Source organism: Jaculus jaculus, chromosome 10 (genome assembly GCF_020740685.1).
Source record: "Jaculus jaculus isolate mJacJac1 chromosome 10, mJacJac1.mat.Y.cur, whole genome shotgun sequence".
Lineage (NCBI taxonomy): Eukaryota > Metazoa > Chordata > Mammalia > Rodentia > Dipodidae > Jaculus > Jaculus jaculus.
Genome location: NC_059111.1, coordinates 4,761,288 through 4,783,799, shown reverse-complemented (window position 1 = coordinate 4,783,799; position 22,512 = coordinate 4,761,288). Strand labels below are relative to the sequence as shown.

At 40.1% G+C, this 22,512-nt stretch overlaps 1 protein-coding gene across 5 annotated transcripts in view; it reads right to left on the bottom strand.

Moving 5' to 3' along the window:
* Tcf12 (transcription factor 12) overlaps positions 1–22,512 on the bottom strand; it is a 312,899-nt gene that overhangs the window by 16,400 nt on the left and 273,987 nt on the right. For 3 of the 5 annotated variants that reach the window (XM_045160124.1, XM_045160126.1, XM_004662494.3), the window contains 5 exons: positions 15,253–15,326; positions 14,195–14,266; positions 13,282–13,488; positions 2,461–2,575; positions 1,128–1,290 (listed from right to left, as the gene is read on the bottom strand). In XM_045160124.1, the coding sequence (XP_045016059.1) occupies positions 1,128–1,290; positions 2,461–2,575; positions 13,282–13,488; positions 14,195–14,266; positions 15,253–15,326 (631 nt within the window). The remainder of the gene's footprint in view (positions 1–1,127; positions 1,291–2,460; positions 2,576–13,281; positions 13,489–14,194; positions 14,267–15,252; positions 15,327–22,512) is intronic. The other 2 variants (XM_045160125.1, XM_004662495.2) reach the window with 1 other exon arrangement.

Sequence of the window (22,512 nt, the reverse complement as noted above, 5' to 3'; positions counted from 1 at the left end):
TCAAGTTCAGTTTCTAGAAAATCTTTTCTATTTTTTGTTTGTTTGTACATTTGTTTTACAAAAGCACGGGTCTCACTCTAGTCCAGACTGATTGGGAACTCACTCTTCAGTCCCAGGCTGTCTGGAACTCACAGCGATCTTCCTACCTCTACCTACCGAGTGCTAGGATTAAAAGTGTGTACCACCATGCCTGGCTAGAAAACCTTTGTTGATAACATCAGTCTACCTGGTAGTATTTCCTGTTTTATACATATATTTTTTCAAATTATTGTTCAAGTCAGCAATTAACAAGTCTCTTCTATGAAGGGTCAGATGATAATATTCCTGCTTTGTGGGCCAGATGGTATCTATGACAATTATTCAAATATTCCAACATCAGCCACAGACAACATGAAACCTAATAGCATTGGTGGCATCTATAATCCTAACACTTAGGAGGTGGAAGCAGGAGGATCATTAGTTCAAAGCCATCCTTATCCTTCATCAATGTGAAGCCAGCCTGGGCTATATGAGACTCTGTCTCAAAAACAAACACATAGAAAACATATAGTATCCATACCAGACTCTTAACTTATAGTTCATATAGCATGTATTTACTGGCTGATATATCTAAGTATTTAAATAACTTGCTTTAGTTATTCTGTCCTCAACTGTCATAGAAACTGTAAACAACTTTGAGGTGACATATAGTTCGTTTTTATAGGTTCACATAAAATGGTATGATGTAGTGGAAAACATAATTTTAGAGTCAGTCTTTTTTTTTTTTTTAAATTGAGTGTGTGTGTGTGAGAGAGAGAGAGATAATGGGCTCGCCAGGGCCTTCAGCCACTACAAATGAACTCCAGACACATGTACCACCTTCTGCATCTGGTTTATGTGGGTACTGGGGAATCAAACCTGGGTGCTTAAGTTTTGCAGACAGGTCCCTTAAGTGATAAGCCATCTTTCCAGTCCCTCAAAGAGTCTTATCTACTCTTTAGGGATTCTGTGCAAATTATTTGGGTAAATATATATATATATAAATCACAGCATACTGTCTAGAACATAGCTGCTAGCTAGTTAACACATGACCTGTCAGAACTTCCTATAGTAAGTGGTAAAATACAATATCTGTTTACAACAAATACCTTGTTCTGCCTCTAGACGAGACCTTGATATCTTTTTGGGAGGATTCATCATCTGATTTCATGTCATCTGATGAAGGAGGTTCATGAAGGTTTTCATCTTTCTCTTTGCTTTCAGTCTTGATTTCTGTTGGAACAACATTTCCAGACTGACTCTGCAAGCCACCTGACACAGAGACAAAAGAAGCCAAATCAATCACCTGACTCATGTGTGCATTCCAACGACAGCAACAGGCTTTATAGATGGGGAACAACCTTAGCTGTTACAAGGATGGAGGGCTCTGGAGATGGAGGGAAGTATATTATTTAGAACTGGAATTATCTTGCCCCCAACCTGCAGTGGCTTTTTAGCATGTGTATTTGAAATAATAAACTTGACCCAAATGATTGGTACCTAGCTTTCAGGTACTAAGAAGTGAACAAGGTGTGAGAAACTAGATGAATTTTAGAAAATAACTTTGGGGCTGGGGTTATAATTCAGTGGTAGAACACTTGCCTAGTATGTACAAGGCCCTGGGTTCATTCCCCATTACTGCAAAAAGTAAAAAAAAAAAAAAAATTAGAAAGTAACTTCTAAGACGTTGCCAAGGCCAAGCAGGCAAGTCGAGTGTCTTCCAGATAAACAAGTCATACAGGCACCATGGCCAGGAATTGGAGACTTTTTTCTTTTTTTGGAGGCAGGGTCTTACTTTAGCCCAGACTGATCTGGAATTCACTCTGTAGCCTAGGCTGGTCTTGAACTCACAGTGAACCTCCTACCTCAGCCTCTTTAGTGCTGGGATTAAAGGCATGAGCCATGATGTCCAGCTAAAACTAGGAGACTTTATTTTAGTGGTCTTAATATTACCTGCATATTTGTATATATATGTAAGGCTACAGTGTAACACTAACCCAGTTTGCTTTTTAATCAACATTGTATGTCTCTCCAATTCAATTGAAATCTCCAAAACTATAATTCAGAGTTCTCAATACATTTAGAAATATCTTTCTTGGGCCTATAAGATGTTGAAGGCACTTGCTGGAAAATATCTTTCTTGCTGACTCTAGGGATCAATGGTATGGACTCACTTTGGAGGAAGTGACCAAGAAAGAGACAAGACAGAAACAGGAACACAGAATAAGATAACCAGTAAATACTATATGTAGATCTGCTCATAAATAAGTACTTATTATTGGCCCAGACAAGTAGCCAAATGGAACTGTAAATATCTACTCTCTATACTCACATAATCAGCATTACTGTCAGGAATTCCTCACCCAAGATAACACCTGATTCACAGATGTTAGTGTGGCTGTGAAAAAGATGACGTGTTTGATATCCCAACAGTGCAGTTACCTCTGTAGTTTTCTTGTGTTTTATGGTTCAGATCTGTGCTTGGAGCAGCAACAGTACTAGACAGGACTGAATGATTGCCATTGAGACTGACAGAATCTTCCCGGTGAGTTCCAACCTAAAGTAAAAATAGGAACAAGGAAAGTGGTCAAAAGCTGTCCATGCATGCCAGTTTACCCAATATAGAGAGAATACAGTACTATTCATGTGAATTTAGCAACTTGTTTTGGGTGTTCCTTTCCTGACTTTTGGTAAAAATTTCAAAATACTTGGTAGTATTTCTTTTTAATCAAAATGTTATTTTTAAAGAAAAGTTCAAAATTTAATTCCACAGAAGGTTGCTAAGAAAAGCCAAAAGAGCCACTACTCTTAGTGCCAAATCCTGACATTAGATCAGCAGAAATGTTGACATGAGTGACAGAGATTGTGTATGTGATGGAACAGTGGACAAAGACTGTACACACCTGAAACCCTGGGCCATAGGCCACCTAGACCATTACGAAAACATGTATGATATAGTCATTAATAAAATACTGTTACAGTATTATTAACTGTATTTACCTAACTTTGACACTTTAACACTACACAGTAGCTTGTTTATCCTTTCTCTAATTGCCTCGTCTCCCTTCAAAAATCTTCAAAGAACATCAAAAGCAATAAAAAATTAAAGTACCTAGAAGTTTTACATTTCCAGGCAGCAAAAGTGTTTATTCTACACCTTTAGTCAAACTGAATCCAAGCTATCAATGAATTAGGAATGAAAATAGCACTTAGCAAAAAAAAAAAAAAGGAGAAAAGTTAAATTAAAAAAAAAACACCACTTAGCTGTCACAGTATTTTAAAGAAAATGTGTTACAAATAAAGCTTTTTGCTAGAATAGCAGCAGACATTTCAGTTAGATGATTAAGCTTGTAATTAAACAGGTTATTGCCTGGAGTTATACCTGAGAATTGTTATTCAATAAATCCTTCAGTCTTCCTAACTTATCAAACTTTGAATCCCTTGAGTAATTAACACAACTTTTATCTTTTGATGATTGTGTGGATTTCATCAATACAAAGTATCCAAGGTGACTTTATCCTTTGGCTCCTTTGAGGAGCCAAAACACATTTTTAGGCCATCAGGCCCATAGATAGTGGTTTGCTTCGAATTTGTTGAGGTTCTCCACTATAGTTTAAAAGAAATAGTGTTTCTCATCTTTATTCTTTCCGTTAATGCAGTCTCTAAAATCCATTTAGGGCTGGAGAGATAGCTCAGTGGTTAAGGCACGCCTATAAAGCCTAAGGACCCAGGTAAAGCCAGACGCACAAGGTGGCACATGCATTTGGAGTTTGTATGCAGTGGCTACAGGCCCTGGGGCACCCATTCTCTCTCTGCCTCCTTTTCTCTCTCTCCCTTAAAAACAAAAAAATCCAGTTAATGTGCTCTATATCTACTTTAAAAATTACCTGATAATAAGTCATTGTTGAAAATTATTTGTGTCACTATTCTCCTTGGATATTCAAGAATTGACTATTACCTTTTTTTCTTCCCTAAATCATGCTGTTTCATCATGCATTAAAGAAATATGACCTGAAAGCTTGGAGGGAACTATAACAATGGCAGACTTCCAAGCCCTTTTCATCTCGGAAAGTTTCTGCCCTAGGTGTTCTCTGCCCCAAAAGAAATCTGAAGCATTTAGCCTAACCAACCAGCGAAGCACTTGCTGCACAAACATGAGGACCTGAGTTTGATCCCATCACTCATGTAAAAAGCTGGGTGTGTTTGTGTGTTTTGGGGGAGGGAGATCCCCAGCATCCAAATAAAAAGCTCAGCATGGTGGTGAATGCCTGTAAACTCTGTGAAGGCAATGGGGCAGAGACAGGAAGATCACTGAGGTTCCCTGGTCAGTAGGTCTGACTGAAAACAGCAGCTCCAGGTTCAGTGAGAGACTGTCTCAAGGAAACAAAGCAGGACAGTGATAACCTCTCATGCTCTCCTCTGGACTCCACACACATGTGGAGGGAGGGGTGTGTGTATCTCCACAAACATGCATACAACTATACACACACCCCACACAATACAACAAATTTTTTCTTTAATTTCTGTCATCAAGGGCATGCTGGTCATGTTCATTTGGAACACATCTATGTGACTTCTTCCTCATGGACTATGTCGTGATCTAAGAGGAAGGTCAGTTCAAAAGCCCACTCTATAACAAGAGATATGGTAAGCAGTCTGCAGCTGCAAGTTCTTTGGACTACAGCTACATTAAAGGTGAAGGTAACCCAACAATTCTGACTGGTTCAGGAAACTCTTGCCAGAATAAGCAAATGCTTCAGTTCTGTTTGAGTTTACAGCAGTCCAGAATAAGTCTCCCCATGATTTCTGTGCTAATTCTGTTCTTACCCAGCATTCTGAATTATCTTACAACACAGCCCTTTTAAAGTTTTTAAGCATGTGGATATTTACTGTATATTATATATGTGAAGTTTGCAGATATTTGCTGTATATTATTCATGTGATATGAATCTCATGTATATTCACTGTGTATCACACATGAAGCTCAGATATTGACTATATATCACACATGTGAATCTCTTGGACATTCACTATGTATCACACACATGAAGCTCACAGATATTTACTATATATCACACATGTGAATCGCATGAATACTGAGAAGCACACATACAAAATATCCTGGCTATTTACTATATATATCACACACATGAAACTTATTGTAAACAGTGATAATTTTCACTCATGTGTAGTACAGCTACTGAATTCCAATCTCCTTCATTTCATCTGCACCATTCTTTCGCTCTGTAAGTTAACTAATAAAAGTACTGTATTGTCTGTCTTCTTCCTAACAAGGGGCTTGGGAAGCTCCAAGCTGTGAGTGCTTTGCCTTTGCCTCGAGGACAAGCAGAAAGGGAGCTCTGTTTGTCCTGGAATGGAAATGGCAGCAAATAGTTTTGCCTCTGGAACAGTATGAGGTATTTTCTTACAGGAACTCATATTATTGGCTTCCAAAAGAAAAAAATTAACTGGCACACACAGTGAAAATATAAACTTTTAGAAATGGTTTGAGACTAGGAGAAAGCTTGAAGTCTGGAGTTTTTCATGGTCATGAAGCTAGCAGGAACTTTTTCTTTGTAACCTGATTCCCCTTGCAAATGGCCCTCATCTATTTTCTGAAGAATTTGACTTCCAGTTTTTCTATTCTCCTTCACCCTAGCTCACCCTGGCTCCCACACCCGCACCCCCCTTTAATCTGCTGCTGACATTCAAGCGCAGTCTACACGCACCACAGGTGTACAAACAGTTCTTTGTCTATACTCAGAGCCTGTGGGGCCAGCTAGATAGGACTCATGTTAATTGTTCACCTCGTTAGCATACAGCTGACAGGCTGCTGCTATGGGGGCCGTGGCAAGGAAGGCAAACCCCTCAACCTGCTATGCTCTAAATTTCAATTATTATAAGAATCCCATTTCAGAATAAAAGCCCACTCCTTAAATCACGCCAGCCTGCATACTGAATCCTCACAATCTGTGCCTAGCCTGGCGTCTGCAAGCACCCAACAAGGGGCTTGTCTCCATTTAATCTGGCCAATGGCTTTAGTAATCATGATGGAAATGTTAAATCTAATTAGTTGATGAATAAGAGGTCTTGTGAATTAAGGGACAGATTGAAAACTACTCAGTATGCATTCCTCTAATTTTGAATTCTATTCTAATAGTTTGCTTAGCTTGCATGACTCACTGAGCACTAATGATTCAATCATTATTAGCATACAGAACTGAATAAAGAATCTTTATATTCTGCCTACATCGTATCTTGTATGTGAGAAGCCTTTACAGAAACTTAGTAGCATTCCATTTGCTATACTTCCTTTTAAAGTAATACTTCCATATATGCATAACCTCTGTTTTCAACCTTCTAAAGACATGTTCTTTAAACACTACCAAAACCCTTTAAATGAGTCAAATGTGGTCTAAATGAAATTAAAGAACTGGAAGTTTCCATGCAGGAAACAAACAAACAAATCTGTGTTGAAATAGTAAAGAGTGGTCAAAAGTAAAATTCTATTCAGTTGAAATATCAACATATAATTTCTATAGATGGAAACTCATGTTACCAAAATCAACTACTGTCCAAATGGAATGCTAAAAAGCTTTAAAAATTTATTTGGGTGACAAAAAAAATATTAATTGTTTGATACTAAAAACCTCAAGCAATACCCCAAAAGAAAACTGCCTGGAATGCATTTCTTCAGGTCTTATAACAGTGGAAGGAAGCCCATGGATGGAATGTTCTGCTGTAGCATCAATAAAAATATCTCCTAATCTGCATTAAGCTTCATTAAGAACCACAGAAACCCCAATCTCAGTCTGGTCTGAGGTTGAGATTTGTTTATTAAAGACAAGGCTGAGCTATGATTCCACCGGTGGACAGAATATCTAGACATCACAGCAAGCAGAAGTGAGCACAGAAATGTATGCTGCAGGAATCTCTGTGTAACTCATCAATGCAAGTGAGAAACCATTCACTTTTGGTTTTCCACTTAAAAGATTGAAACAAGGTAACAATATCACACACTAATGAGAGAGCTTGTCAGAGACTACTGTTTTATTTATATTTGCTTTAGGCAAATATGGAGAAACAAACAAAAACATTAAAAGGAGTAGGAAATTAAGTAAATGAAAATATTAACCTCAAGTAAAAATTAAAGCAAATATTAAAGATGCCTGGCATGTTTATGCAAAGAGGAGAAGGAATTATTCTTTTCCCAGTTTCTTTCTGATACAATTATCTCTCAGGAAATTTAGTATTTAAAAATTTTTTTAATTTATTTGCAAGCATGGGAGGTGGGGGAGAAGGAGAGAGGAAGGAAGGGAGAATGGGAATGGGGTATCAGGGCCTCTAGCCACTGCAAACGAATTTCAGATGCATGAACCACTTTGCACATTTGGCTTTACGTGGGTACTGAGGAAATGAACCCAGGCCATTATGCTTTGTAAGCAAGCATCTTATCCATTGAACCATCTTTCTGGCCCCTATATATATAATATAATAATATATATACATTATGTAGCAAAAATAAATTTTTGTTGTTGTTTTTCTAGGTAAGAGTTTTACTCTAGTCCAGGCTGACCTGGAACTCACTATGTAGTCTCAGGGTGGCCTCTAACTCATGGCGATCCTCCTATCTCTGCCTCCCAAGTGTTGGTATTAAAGGTGTGCTCCACCACACCCGGTAAAAAATAAATTAATTTTTTTGAGGCAAGGTCTTACTCTAGCCCAGGCTGACCTGGAACTCACAGTGATACTCATCTTGTCTCACTTGGCTTCCTGGGTAGCAGATTTAATGGAGAGTTTGGTAGATGTTAAGTGGTTAAAGGTGCTTGCTTACAAAGCCTGCAGACCAGGGTTCAATTCCCTAGCCACCCATATAAAGTCAGAGGGGTGTTCATTTGCAAAAAGAGACCCTGTCATGCCGGCCCCCACTGCAACATGTATCTGCAAATAGAGAGAGGGAGAGGAAAATAATGAGAATGGGTGTTCCAGGGCTTCTAGCCATTGCAAAAGCACTCCTGAAATCTGGCTTTATGTGGGGGCATTGGGGAACTGAACCCAGGGTGGCAAGATTTTGCAAGCAAGCACCTTTAACAGCTGAGACAACACTCAAGTGTTTAAAAGCCATCAGTGTCTGAAACTTCATTTAATTCTGAACTCAGTGCTAGTCAAGTATGTCCAACCTAAGCATTCTGATATTGACTCCAATTAACATATATTTTGGCCAACAAAAATCTTCTGACCTTAGCATGAAACAAATTTTTCCTGAAGCAGTTTTAAACATACCAATTATTTCGTCTATGACAAGAAGATGGGTCTCCTACAAATCAAAGGCAACCTCTGGCATAGCCCTGCTATAACAGACTAATGAGAAGCAGGGGCGTGGTTTACTGGCTGCATCTAGTAGCACTGAAAAAAGTACATAAAAAGGAAAAAATGCTTAACAACAGGACCATTTCATTAGCCTAGGACACTGGCTCAGCTAATCTGTCATGCAGGAGGCAAGGTCACTTGACTAGCTGGCTTACAGGCTGGAAGCTGAGCTACTGAGATCACTTTGTTTTTGCGATGGGAACTTGTTCTGTTGTCCAGGCGGACTTGACACTGTTGAGCTCAGGCACCCTTCTGCCTCAGCCTCCTGGCACATCCTACAATGCCTGGTTAAGTGTTATCACTCTTATCCCGTCAGCAACTTCTTTTCTTATATTCTCAGTACATAATGGCTCACCTTAAATATTTCAACTACTTAAAAAAATAAAAGGCTGGTATATAGCTTAGCAGTTAAGGCACTTGCCTATGACGCCTAAGGACCCAGGTTCAATTCCCCAGTACCCATGTAAATCAGACGCACAAGGTGGCGCATGCATCTGGTGTTCATTTGCATTGGCTTGAGGCTCTGGTGTACCCATTCTCTATCTGCCTCTCTCTCTCTCTAAAGATTTTATTTTCATTTATTTATTAGAGACAGAGAGGAGAAAGAGAGAAAGAAAGATAGAATGGGCATGCCAGGGTCTCTAGCCACTGCAAACAAACTCCAGATGCATGTGCCACCATGAGCATCTGGCTTACAAGGGACCCAGAGAATCGAACAGGGGTGCTTAGGCTTCACAGGCATGTACCTTAACTGCTAAGCCATCTCTCCAGCCCCCTCTCTCTCTTAAATAAATAAGAAATTAAAAATTAAAAATTAAATAAATAAGAAATTAAAAAGTCATTAAAATAAAATAAGCAAAAGTTATAGGTTCCAGGCAGGAGAGTAGCTTAGTGGTTAAGACGTTTGCCTGCAAAGCCAAAAAACCAGGTTCCATTCCCCAGGACCCATGGAAGCCAGATGCACAAGGTGGTGTGCACATCTGGAGTTTGTTTACAGCAGCTGAAGGCCCTGGCATGCCCATTCTCTATTTGACTTTTTCCTCTCTCTCAAATAAATAAAAAACTTTTTAAAAAGTTATAGGTTACAAGAAAGAAAAAATAAAATCCAAACCATGCCAACTCTCATTATCTATGTGGAAATTTAGTTTTTTGGTCAGAAATTATGGCATGTATGGGCTGGAGAGATGGCTTAGCGGTTAAGCGCTTGCCTATGAAGCCTAAGGACCCCGGTTCGAGGCTCGGTTCCCCAGGTCCCACGTTAGCCAGATGCACAAGGGGGCGCACGCGTCTGGAGTTCGTTTGCAGTGGCTGGAAGCCCTGGCGCGCCCATCCTCTCTCTCCCTCTATCTGTCTTTCTCCCTGTGTCTGTCACTCTCAAATAAATAAATAAATAATGAACAAAAAAATTAAAAAAAAACAAAAAATAAATAAATTATGGCATGTGGCTAAATCTTGTCTTTTTAAAATTTAAATAAGAAAACTTCTACTTGTAAGTGACACTGGAATATAGCCATGCCCATTTGCTTTCACACTGTATACTGTAAGTGGCTGGTTTTATGTTACAATGTTAGAATTTAGTAACTATGAGTATGGGGGTGAAGCTCAGCATCAAGAGTGCCTTCCTAACATGTACGAGGTCCTGGGTTCAATCCTAAACAGCAAATATGCCCCCATGTATCCCCATTCCTGCTACATTGAAATAAGTAATTGTGAGAGATAATAAAGCAGTATCATATGTAAGTGATCCTATAACATACAAATGCGTACTTCTTTCCACAGTTAGAATTTAAAGTAATGGAGATGGAGAAAAGAGAGTAACTCTTCAAGATGGATAAAGCTGTCCCCCTTCCAAAACATACACCCCTGAGAGGCTAGGAAAGATGACAACACAGGTAGGTTTTGAGGCCTGCCTCGGCGGGTGGGGAAGGTGACAGTCATGCTAATTTTCATCTCACTCCACCTGTTGGTCCTGTTCCTAAAGCAGAAATTGGACACACAGCTTAAAAGGTTTCCTTGGATGGAGATGGACACTGATTCATGGAAGGGTTTCAGACTTGGTCACCTAGTCACTCTCTGAGTGTAAGGGTGGTCAAATCAAGGATCTCCTCTGCTAGAAGGAATACTGACTGTGACTGAGGACACAGCGACAACAGGAGCAGTGTGCAAGATTGTGAGCAGCTCTGTGGGGGACCAAGGACTGGGCAGAAGATGACCCCGGACCACCGAGCAGGGGCTTGGGCTTTCCTGCTGTGCTCTTGGCACTGCTCTCATCAGGCCAGATTCCCAGGAAATTTCAGACCCTTCTTTCCTGCTGAAGATTATGTCTGGCAGTCCCCTTGCTGCTGTTCTGGAGTAAGAAGTAGGCAGCCCAATCTCTGAGAGTGTAGCAGGAGCTATTTTCTTAGTTAAAAGTTTCAGGACAATATTAATAAAACAACCATTCCTCTCAACAGTCCTTCTCAAATGCACTGAGTCTCTTGTGGCTTTGGAGGGCTATGAAAATCTTCCCCTAAGACTGAATTACATTTTATACAAATCCCACATTTAGATGGAAGGAGACAGAGATATACCAAATAGTGTAGCAGATAAATTGGAATAGAGGCCATCAGCTAGTAACAGTGTAGAGGTGAGGAATATGAATTGTAGTGTTGCTGGGACTCAAGTAAATTGATATTCTTTTAAGTAAGGATAAAGCATCATCTTTCACAAACTATTGATGACTTGGTATTCTATATACATATTTGCAAAGTGCCATCCTATTAGCCTTACCATATAGTTACAATAATTTTACTACTAATACAGATAAAACCTTGTCATATTCCTATGTGTTTTCTCTCTCTCTTTTTTTTTTTTTTGAGGTAGGGTCTCACTCTGGTCCAGGCTAACCTGGAATTAACTCTGTAGTCTCAGGGTGGCCTTGAACTCACGGCGATCCTCCTATCTCTGCCTCCCAAGTGCTGGGATTAAAGGCGTGCGTTACCATGCCCGGCTGTGTTTTCTCTTTTATTAGCTTAGCAACAATAAAAACTAATTTAAAAGGAGCATGAATTCGAAGTTCCTCACACTGAAAACAAAAACACACCCAAAAAAGACAACAAAAAATCCTCAGCTTTTAAAATAATCAGATATCATGTCACCCATGCTATGGAAAACACTGCTCTCAGAAACCATGCAGCTATGGCTGATGTTGACTTTGGATGCTCTGAAGGGAGGAGGCATGGACTGGAGGGATGGCTTAGTGGCTAGGGCACTTTTCTGCAAAGCCAAAGGACTCCCCAGAACCCATGTAAGCCAGATGCACAAGGTGGCACATGAGTCTGGAGTTCGTTTGTAGTGGCTGAAGGCCTTGGCATGCCCATTCTCCCTTCCTATCTGCATATCTCTTTCCCTCTCTCTCAAATAAACAAATTTTAAAAAGAAAATAATCTAAAGGGAGGAGTTAGTCTGACAGAAGATCTGAACCAATCTTACTTTATGAAGCACAAGCATTCAGCATTAGGAGCACCTAGCTCTTCTGTGACATGAGACCTAAAAGCTGATAGCATGGCTCACAGCTGAAGTCTTTCACAGGAAACTTTGTGGTCATATGCACGGAGCTTTAAACATCACACAGTAAACATACACATGTGGCATCAGCTAAATAACAGGTTGAAGATCAATGCCACACCTTCAGAGACAGTGTGGGTAAAATAATGCGTAACACCCAACAGGGATATTTTGATGTGCATGGATATAGAAGTCTATTCTTTCCCCCTAAAGAATGAGGGGTGCTGGAGAGATGGCTTGGTGGTTAAGGTACAAGCCTATAAAGCCAAAGGACCCAGGTTTGATTCCCCAGGACTCATGTAAGACAGATGCACAAGGTGGTGCATGCATCTGGAGTTAGTTTGCAGTGGCTAAATGTCCTGGTGCACACATTCTCTATCTGCCTCTTTCTCACAAAAAAAAAAAAAAAAAAATTGAAAAAAAAAAAAAGAATGAGCACAGAGTTTAAAAGATGGACTTATCTTACTCTCTGTGGGGATGTATCTAAAATTGTTTCCTTTAAAAAAACAAAACCAAGCTGGGCGTGGTGGCACATGCCTTTAATCCCAGTACGGAAGGCAGAGGTAGGAGGATTGCTGTGAGTTTGAGGTCAGTCTGAGACTAGATAGTGAATTCCAGGTCAGCCTGGGCTAGAGTGAGACCCTAACTCAAAATCAACCCCCACCAAAAAAAACCTAATATCCATTCTTAACTTTCCCCATTTTCTCATTCATTTGGGAATAGAGTTTAAATTTGGGCATTTACAAATTAGAGCACATTTTTACATTAAATTTAGTTATGATAAATAATTTCCCTCTGTGGTCCTGGGAATTGAACTTGAACTCCCTCCTCTGTAGTATATAAGCACTCTACCACCTGAGCTCATCCCTAGCCTCTTTTTTACTTTTCATACCAAGACAGGTCTCACTAAATTACTCAGGCTGGCTATGGACTTGTGATCCTCCTGAATTAGACCCCTGAGTAACTGGGATTGCAGGCCTACATTACTGGGCCTGGCAATACTATATCTTTAAAATTCTCATGTGATTACAGATTTTGCTATTCACACTTCCTGCTCACTATTTCAAGGTACAAAATGTCGTGCCACTTAAAACACATCTGTAAAAAAGTCCAAGTCTAAGCTAAGCTATCTCTGTAAAGTTTCTTTTCATATGCAGCCACAGCAAGATTTTCTGAGCCAACAGTCAGTCAATACCCTTTCTCAAGACAATAAAGGTAATGCTTAGAAGTCTTCATTTACCTGCCTTCCAGGAAGAGAGACCTTCTTGCCCAGAAATTTCATGAAGAAAACATTTAGTGTAATAGGATTTAGGAATTACTGCTTATGAGATGGGTACTATATATTACCATCGAAGCTGATCGACTGTTTGTAACGAGGCTTGACCCTCCATAGTTTGAATTGAGGCTTCCAATTGATGCATTATGGGATGGTCCCAATAAGCTCTGTATGTCACTGTGGCCAGCAGGCAAACTGGTGGAAGGCCCCACAGCATGGTTCCGTAGCACATGGATGGCATCATCCAATCTGTCTAAACGGTCCTCCATTCGTGATTGCTGTAAGGATGGAAGAGAGCAGGGAGGTCACTGTTGGTGCTGTTCAGATAGAAAGCTGCTATGCTTCCTACTTGAGATACATGGATGACAGGGAGTGCAATGCTATCAGGAAGCTTCAAAGCCAGCTACCTGCACTACAGATCAACATCAACATGGAAAGGCTCTCTGAAGGCTATGGAGATTTACCAATATGCCATGAGGTTATCTCTTTTAGCTTCTACACAAGATGAAGGCTATGAAGGCTACTCTATCAATACTCAACTATAGCTGATGGAAAAGGATAAAGTGTACTTTAATAACGGTGTTTGAAAGATGTCAATTTGGGGAACAGTCTTCAAATCCATCAAGTTAAGTTGTAATTGTGTCTTGGGTGAGCAAACACACCTATCTTAAATGATGTATACATCCAGCTCTGAAACAAAACTGAAGAAATGGTGTTGGCTGGCTGTGGCTCACACATGCCTTATACACAAACATATTAGAATTTTAAAAATCAAAAGCACATGCCAATAGCTCATTTAAGAAAGAGTCACTGTCAACAACATGAGAAACAGAAGTATATTCTTACATACTACTGCAAAAACTGGAATGTTCAACTGTTTGATTTCAAGAACTATGGAGTCTGTACAGCTTGAGGATTTAAATGGATAATGGGTCATGAGTAATTGAAACACACACAAAAGGCACCATCTAAAAGAAGTAGTACCTCACAGACGTCCTTTAAGAAGGACATTGCATCCTGCAAATGCTCGTGAAGCTGCTGCTCAACTCGATTTTTCTGGCAAAGTCAAGACAGAACAGGAGGCAAAGCACAGGTTAAGATTAACTCCAAAAGAGGTGAGGGAACAGCTGATGTGCAGGTTGGCATAACATGTTAGTAAAGTTAAGCCTGCGAGATCTACTTGTATTAAAGAGTGAGGAAGCTGGGATTCAACGACGTTACAAGGTTAGCATCTAAACAGCAACACACTGCTTGTATTTACTTGCAAAATACTTGAGAAGAAAGCTTCCCTTCAACTTAAAATGTAGTTAACCATAAAAAAGAACATTTCTATTTGCAACCTGGAATTATGGAATAATAGCATGACTTAGCAGTCCATCTGATCATGCTTACTTACTCTGTAATTCTGGGCTATAAAAGTAAGCCGACAAAAGCAACAGCAGCTGACATTCCACCACAAGTGCCTCATGCTGAAGTACCTAAGGGCCCCTTATTGCCCTGTTTGTCTGGTAAGTAAGAGTTTGCTTATAGTATATTTTTTGTTATAAGAAAACAAAATGCTTGTGTAACAAATTTAACCGACATTAATGTAAACAACTTAAGGCAAATGTAGTAAACTATGAACAGTATTATCATGAGTTTGCAATGAGGGATTTGATTTCTTACTTGTGAGTTTCCTCTTATACGTACATAAATGTAACAGGAGAGAAATAGTACGCCCTGGATTCTTCCAAGAAACAAAAATCTTACAACACTCTTAATACCAGTTGTTTTGACACCAGAAGTCTGATGTCCCAGAGAACAGATGGCAGAAAAGACATACGAAGTGTCACAATGCTCAATAAAGTAGGCCACATGTCAGCAAAGAATTCCTGTGTAATGCTACCCTACTGTTTCTTCACTGTTAACACAAAATTTACTACAACAAGAGTACCACTAATCAAAAGAAAAAAACAAAAAAAAAGAAAAGAAAAAGAAAAAGCCTCCCACCCTCTGTGATATTCTGAGCTCTGTAAGCACCCATGAAGACCAGGAGCTCTTACCAAGGAGTGGAGTGAGTTTTCATAGCTTGGGGATGAAGGAGCTTGCCCTCCAGCTCTGGGCCATTGAGTGGCACCTGTTAAAACAAAAAACACCCACAGCTGGGTTAGTTCAGTGATCTTGATAATGTAAAGATGCTAAGTTGTTACAATTTACATGAAAATTTTTATTCAGCCCGCATCAGAGAGTTTGTTGCATATAAACCCAAGACATTAAAAAAAATCATGATGAACACAGCAATGTAGGGAGCTGGGAAAACAAACAAGCTATAGAATACATTATGTTTGAATATTCCTGAGACTTCATCCACATGCAGACATATCTTGAAAAAACATAATTCTAATGTACATCCTTTTTATTGTTTGCTTTGTCACCAGTTTTAGTCTTTGATAAGGTTATTAATGATGGCATTAATATTTACCTGGTTTTCCATACCATAAGTTGTTTACCTACCATGTCATTGCTGGACATTGTAGCTGCTGGTAAGTAGCTATAATGAATGCTGCTATAATATGCATGATTGTTTTTGTCTTGTGCATGTATGTTTGCAAGTTAAGCAGCACTTCTCAATTATATACACATATTCATTATGCTTAATTCACAAGGTTAAATTTCTCTAACAAAGAGTAATACTAATGGTGACTTTAACAATGCACATACAAACCAGTTCCCACTGACTGAAAAATGTACTGTTAAAAATTTCCCAACTTAACCAATATTAAAATGTATTATTTAATCTGGAAAACATGATTATAAAGACTCTGCTAAATGTTGCTTACTCTTTGATGTTACAAAAGTAGAAACATAACAAAGACAGAAAATAAAGGCTACATGTTCGTAAAGAATGAAGCTATGGTATAGCTATTGCTTACTATGTGCAAAGCACTGAGTTCCACTAAATAAGAGAGAAGGAGAAGGAAGAGGAGTCAGTAACAGCAGCAGCAGCTGACATCACACGCACAAAAATCACCACACATGTTGGGTAGAATGCAATGCTTTAGTGATCATGCCAAAACATCTTTAATCCCAGCATTCAGGAGGCTGAGGTAGAAGGATTGCTGAGAGTTTGAGGCCAGCCTGGAGCTATAGAGTGAGTTCTAGGTCACCTACAGAGTGAGGCCCTACCTTAAAAAAAAAAAAATTAAAATCTCCACTGTGTGGCTGAGGAGATGTCTCAGTTGGTAAAATGCCTGCCTTACAAGCATAAGGACCTAAGTCGGATCATCAGGACCTATTTAAATGATGGATACAATGGCATGTGCCTGTTATGGCTGCATGGGGAAAGAGGACACGGGAGAATTCCTGGGGCTCACTGGCCAGCCAGTCTATCTTAATTCATGAGTTCCAGGTCAAGGAGAGACCCTATCTCAAAACAAAAGGTGAAAGGGGGTCCCTGAGATTGACACTGAAGTTGTTTTCAGACATTCACAAGCATGTCTACATATGTGCATACAGATATATTTTAAAAGAAAAGAGAGCTTTACTATTTTCATTATGTTCATATGAAACTAAGTTATTTAGAGAGAAGACAAAGGCCATTTAATTACATGTACATATAGGTGTTAAAAGCTGCAGGGACAACCAGAATCACATGGGCAATGTGCATTTGGGAGGTGAAGAGTTGGCCTGTCTTTTTCTGGCTGAGTAGTTGTGTCTGTGCTCCAGGAGAGCCTGTGGTAAATCAGTACTGCACAGAGGACACCAAAGGCAGAAAAAAAGGCAGCTCACAGGAATGCCTGAGGAGGAACTGCTTATACACGTCTTAGCTGACCATGGTCTAGTGAACAACCTCGTAACTGCCTCATCAAGTTCATACACTCTGCAACTTGAAAAGTTGGAGACAGATCTTACTAATCTCTTCTGATTTCACAATTACATGCACAGTATTCTGATCATACAAATTTTCAATACTGAAACTGAGAGAGAAAAATTTATATTGTCATTTAGTTAACTTTTTTCTATTTATAAGTAAATTCTAAGCAAATTATTTTGAGGGGTATTCTTTAACTTCTGCTAGACAGTAACTGTAATCATAAATCAACCACGCTGATTATAGGTGATTTGAAATTGCTCATTTCAACAGAATCTTATAGACTAACTTTGTAATTTACAAGTAGAATTTAGCAAGTCACAAAATGTAGCAACTGACAATCTGCACACATATCTATGATATATACCTACACATATATAAAACCAACCATACTTGCATGCTTTCTTGCCATGTAGACACCTGTGCTACCAGAAGAATCATTTATGTCACTTTGCTCCACTCTTCCACCTATTCCCTCGCCACTGAAAACCCCGCAGAGACTTTGCAAACAGGTGCTTCTGTGGCTCCACACTAGCTCCATGCTGAGGAAGCAGACCCAGACAAAAGCACGCCACTCACATGAGAAATTATCTACACTTAAAATTAATATCCATCTCTTCTCCCTCTCATCCTCTCCTCTTTCTTGTGCTGAAGATTGAATCCAGGACATCACACAAGTTAGGCAAGTACCACTCACTGAGCTGCCTCAGCCCTACACTCATAATTTTTGATGGAGCTATGAAGCAAACATGTGTAGGTATACCTTAAAAACATTGTCTCTGTAACTGGGAAGATGATATATATTTCACCGTATTTAAAAAATATTTATTTATTTATTTATTTATTTATTTATGAGACAGTGGAGCAGGCAGATGGCTAATAGAGCGAATGGGCATGCCAGGGCCTCCAGCCACTGCAAACAAACTTCAGATGTGTGCACCACCTTATGCATCTGGCCTACATGGGTACTGGGGAACTGAACCTGGGTCCTTGGGCTTAGCAGGCAAGTGCCTTAAGTGCTAAGCCATCTCTCCAGCCCTTGACCATATATGTGTGTGTGTGTGTATACACATATATATACACACACACATATATATACATACATACATACACACACATACATACATACACAATTTTTTAAAAAACTATTATTATAGCTAGGCTTTCCATGGCTAAACATAGGGTTAAAGAATAAAGCTAGCAGGGCAAAATCAGTGTAAGACAAATTCCAAGCTATATTTCATGGACAACGTTCCTGAACATTGAGTCATTTCAATACTTCATGTTATTGGCTGAGTGTAGTTACATAAGACCTCAGTAGAGGTCAGCGCCATGGGATGGTAACACTAGGAGGCACAGAAATTTGGTGGAGGCTGCTCAGTGGTAAAGTGATTATCTAGTGTATGTTGAGCACCAGTACCACAAAACAACAAGGCTGACTAGAGAGATGGCTTAGTGTTTAAGGCGCTTGCCTACAAAGCCTAAGGACCCCAGTTCAACTCCTCAGTACCCATGTGTGGCGCAAGTGTCTGGAGTTTGTTTGCAGTGACTAGAAACCCTGCAGTGCCCATTCTCTATCTTCCTCTTTCTCTCTCAAATAAATGCAAACAAAACAAAATTAAAAAAAAAAAAAAAAGCCGAAGAGGAGGAGGAAGCAGCAGGAGGGAGGCAGAGGAAGGAAGAGGAGGAAGAAGACAGAGGAAGGAGGGGAAAGACAGAGGTGGCAGGATTCCATGTATCTTAATCTGACTGACCCATACCATCACAATCCTGTGAGTTGGGTATGAAATTAGATGTAGAGCTTGTTTTGAATCAGCCTTACAGAGATAATCTCAAGAGACATGAGAACACACATTTAAGTTCCACTAGTAACAGGAAACTAACCCATTTTTTCTGATTATAGATTTGTAATGCAGTAAGTAAAGAAAAAAAGTAAATATCCCAAGACTTTTGTAGTCTTGGAGCACTGGTGCCTTATTAGCTGTGCATGAGACCTATGGAATGTGCAGGGGATTCAAACTCTAGATACAGACCACAATACTGGCATGCATTTGACACTAGACAGGTTTTGGTTTCATCTCTGTGTAACTTGAGAGTGAATGAAACATATTAAGTAGAATCAGACTGGTGTCGATCTTGCGATCACCACCTGCAGCATTAATACATTAATATGGAAGAACAATGCAAACACTGGTGGTCTCATCACATATTTTCTTACTATGTTAATTGTTTCTTTTACTAATCATATCCTAGGTACAAACTTTCATGAGCTCCCCCATGCCTGGAAAAGTTAACCATGCTAATGCTAAAAGGAGCACTGAACGCTCTCCAATACACGGCCCCAGCCACGTGCTCCATCTGTGACACACACACACACACACACACACACACACACACACACACACACACTTCCACACCAGTCATCTCAGTTACTTTCTCACCATGGAATCTTTCCATCTTTATTGTGCTCTCCCTGCTTTATACTTCGATCATACCCTTCTTCATAAACCAATGCCCTATGCTGACACTACTTGAGTGAATCCTGTGCCTGTATTTCATCTCAGCTTCTCGGTAAGACTGGAAACCTGCTGAGATTGGGCAACAGACGACTGAAGAGAACTATCTTAATGCAGTGAGGTCAGAGCACAATTTCATTCTTACTGAAGGTGCTGAGGATTGCTGAGGGCACCACAACCACTCAGCATTACTGTTTACATCCCAGAAGATGGTGAAGAAGGGTAGTTCTGTTTGTCTGCCTTCCACCTCCTTACCAAACATGCTCTCCTAACACAAATGCTGTGTCATTTCCTCATGACAACTACAGTAGGTACAGCCCTGATTTTATTCCCAGTGGGGTGCAGGGTGGGCTCATTTTTTTCCTGGTATGAAACATGAGACAGTAATTCTATTCCCACCTCCTGGGAAATACGGGCTCTAATGCACGCAGGTAGCTGCATTAGGCCCACCACTGTACAACCAAACAAGAGGCTTCTTCTTCTTCTTTTTTAAAAATTTTTTCTGAGGTAGGGTCTCACTCTAGCTCAGGCTGACCTGGAATTCACTATGTAGTCTCAGGGTGGCCTCAAAATCACTCTGATCCCCCTACCTCTGCCTCCCGAGTGCTGGGATTAAAGGTGGGTGCCACCACACCTGGCACAGAGGCTTCTTAAAGAGACAAGAAAGGTCCTTTTGTTCTACTGGATATAGCCGTGTCCAGATATGACATTCAAAGCCAGCGTAACTGTGAGGAGGTAGAATACAACTCTGACAAGCAGGGAGGGCTATGCTACTACTGTTCAAACTAGTTTGGATCACAGCTTCTTTTCCTTCTGTCCTCAGGTACTCTAATTAGGACCATGTCTTGGAAAGTTCCTCAAAAGTACTTTTTAGGTAGAAACATTTGCTCTTAGCCTGGGAAGTTCCCAAGGAAAACGAATAGAGCCTTGCAACCTCTGGCTGTCTTGTATCTGTTCTCACAGACCTCATGCCAAGTCTGAGTGACACTCAGAAAGAAGGAATGGGTTAGCTGGAGAAGACTACTTTAACAGTGCAGGATTTTCCATCTTAAGTGGCACATCAATGGCACATTAAGAACAGAGTAAGTTCTACATACTTTTTTTTTTTTGGTTTTTCAAGGTAGGGTCTCACTCTGGTCCAGGCTGACCTGGAATTAACTCTGTAGTCTCAGGTGGCCTCGAACTCATGGCAGTCCTCCTACCTCTGCCTCCCGAGTGCTGGGATTAAAGGCGTGCACCACCACGCCCGGCTAGTTCTACATACTTATTCATACTTTCCCCTTTGATTAGGAATACTTTATCATATAGTGCTTTTCTTTCTTTCCATGCTGTGCACACACACACAGGCATGTACATGTGTGTGCAGGCTACTTGGAGGTAAGAAGCACTAGACAGAAGATGGTAGATACGAACCTCAGTAAAAGTTTGGGAAAGTGTTTACTCTACTACTAACACAGCCTTATACAGCTCAGCAGCTGCTTGTTGATTAGTCACCTGAGTTGTAAGGGAAAAAAAAACATTAAATAAGGATCAGACAGTGCTGTGTTTTGGGAAGCCATTGGATCTTGGTTATGCTCATGCCCCTTCTCCACTATGGCCTTCCTCTCCAATGTCAACTTAAACTAAAGGGACCCTTTGGCAGAAGAAGAGAGGGATAACAAAAAAATTTTTTTTAAAAAAGAGGACAGGGAGCAAGAATGTAGAGGGTAGATACAGACACCTCAGATGACAAAATAAAACAGAATGGGGTGGGGGGGAAGACACTGATAATCTTAGTAAAACTGTGCAACGAGGGTGAAGTATAGTTAGAGTGACATCACTTTTCCTGTAATTTCAGCTCTAAAAAGCAACAGTTCCAAGTCAATGGGTCTTTCATCGTCTTGTCTATGGGAACAGCTGTCCACCTTCACCAGACAGCTGGAGCCACAGCGTCTGAGAGTCACACAGCCTGCTCTAAGCTGATGCAGCTGCGGCAGCTTGTCATCTCCACACTGGAGCACTGTGGGCAGAGCTATGGGGGGGGGGGGCGCGGTGGACATCAGCACAGGTGACAGCAAGGGCCCTGAAGGAAACTCTGACCAATACAAAATGGCTCAATGCCAACAACAAAATACTTGAATCTAACCAGTGATTTGACTAGGAGAGCAGTTATTCCTGAGGTAAGCTGGTGATGGAAAAACATGGCAACTTTACTCAGTTGTCTGACAAAGCCTTTTCTTCACACTGATACATTTCAGTAAGGTTTTTCTTTAAATGTTGCATAGACAACATAGGTACATAGGTCAACTTTTAAAACAGTAGCTTAAAAGATAAGCTTAACACTTCCATGCAATTTTACTTAATCCTAGTAAGTAAAAAGAAAACATTTATAATAATAATGTTTTCAACAAATTCATAATATAGAATAGTATCTATAACTTATTGAAGTTAAAAATCAGAAGGACCCAGGCCAAAAGTGACAACTGGTGCAATTGTGCACATGTGCTATGGGGAAACCAACTGCACTGAAAATTACTGAGGCTGGCCCCATGGGAGGGAATTCATACCAGGGATTGAAAACCTAATCAAAAGCCTGTGGCTGAGGAGGTCATAAGCCCTAGGGGGAAAATACTATTGTTGTCTGACCAAGTCAGGCATGGTGGTGCACACTTTTAATCCCAGCACTTGGGAGGCAGAGGTAGGAGGAGCACAGTGATTCTGAGACCACCCTAAGACTACATAGTGAATTACAGGTCAGCCTGGGCTAGAGATCCTACCTCACATCAACAACAAAAACCTGCCCTCTACATACTTATGTTTATATCCATATATAATGTTACCCTTAATTTTGTTTAGAGAATCTTCCTTTTCAGATGGCAGTGACCACTGGAGTAACTCAAAACACATCAAAGTATTGAGAAATGACAGAGGAGTGGTCGTACTAAGTGAGACATCTC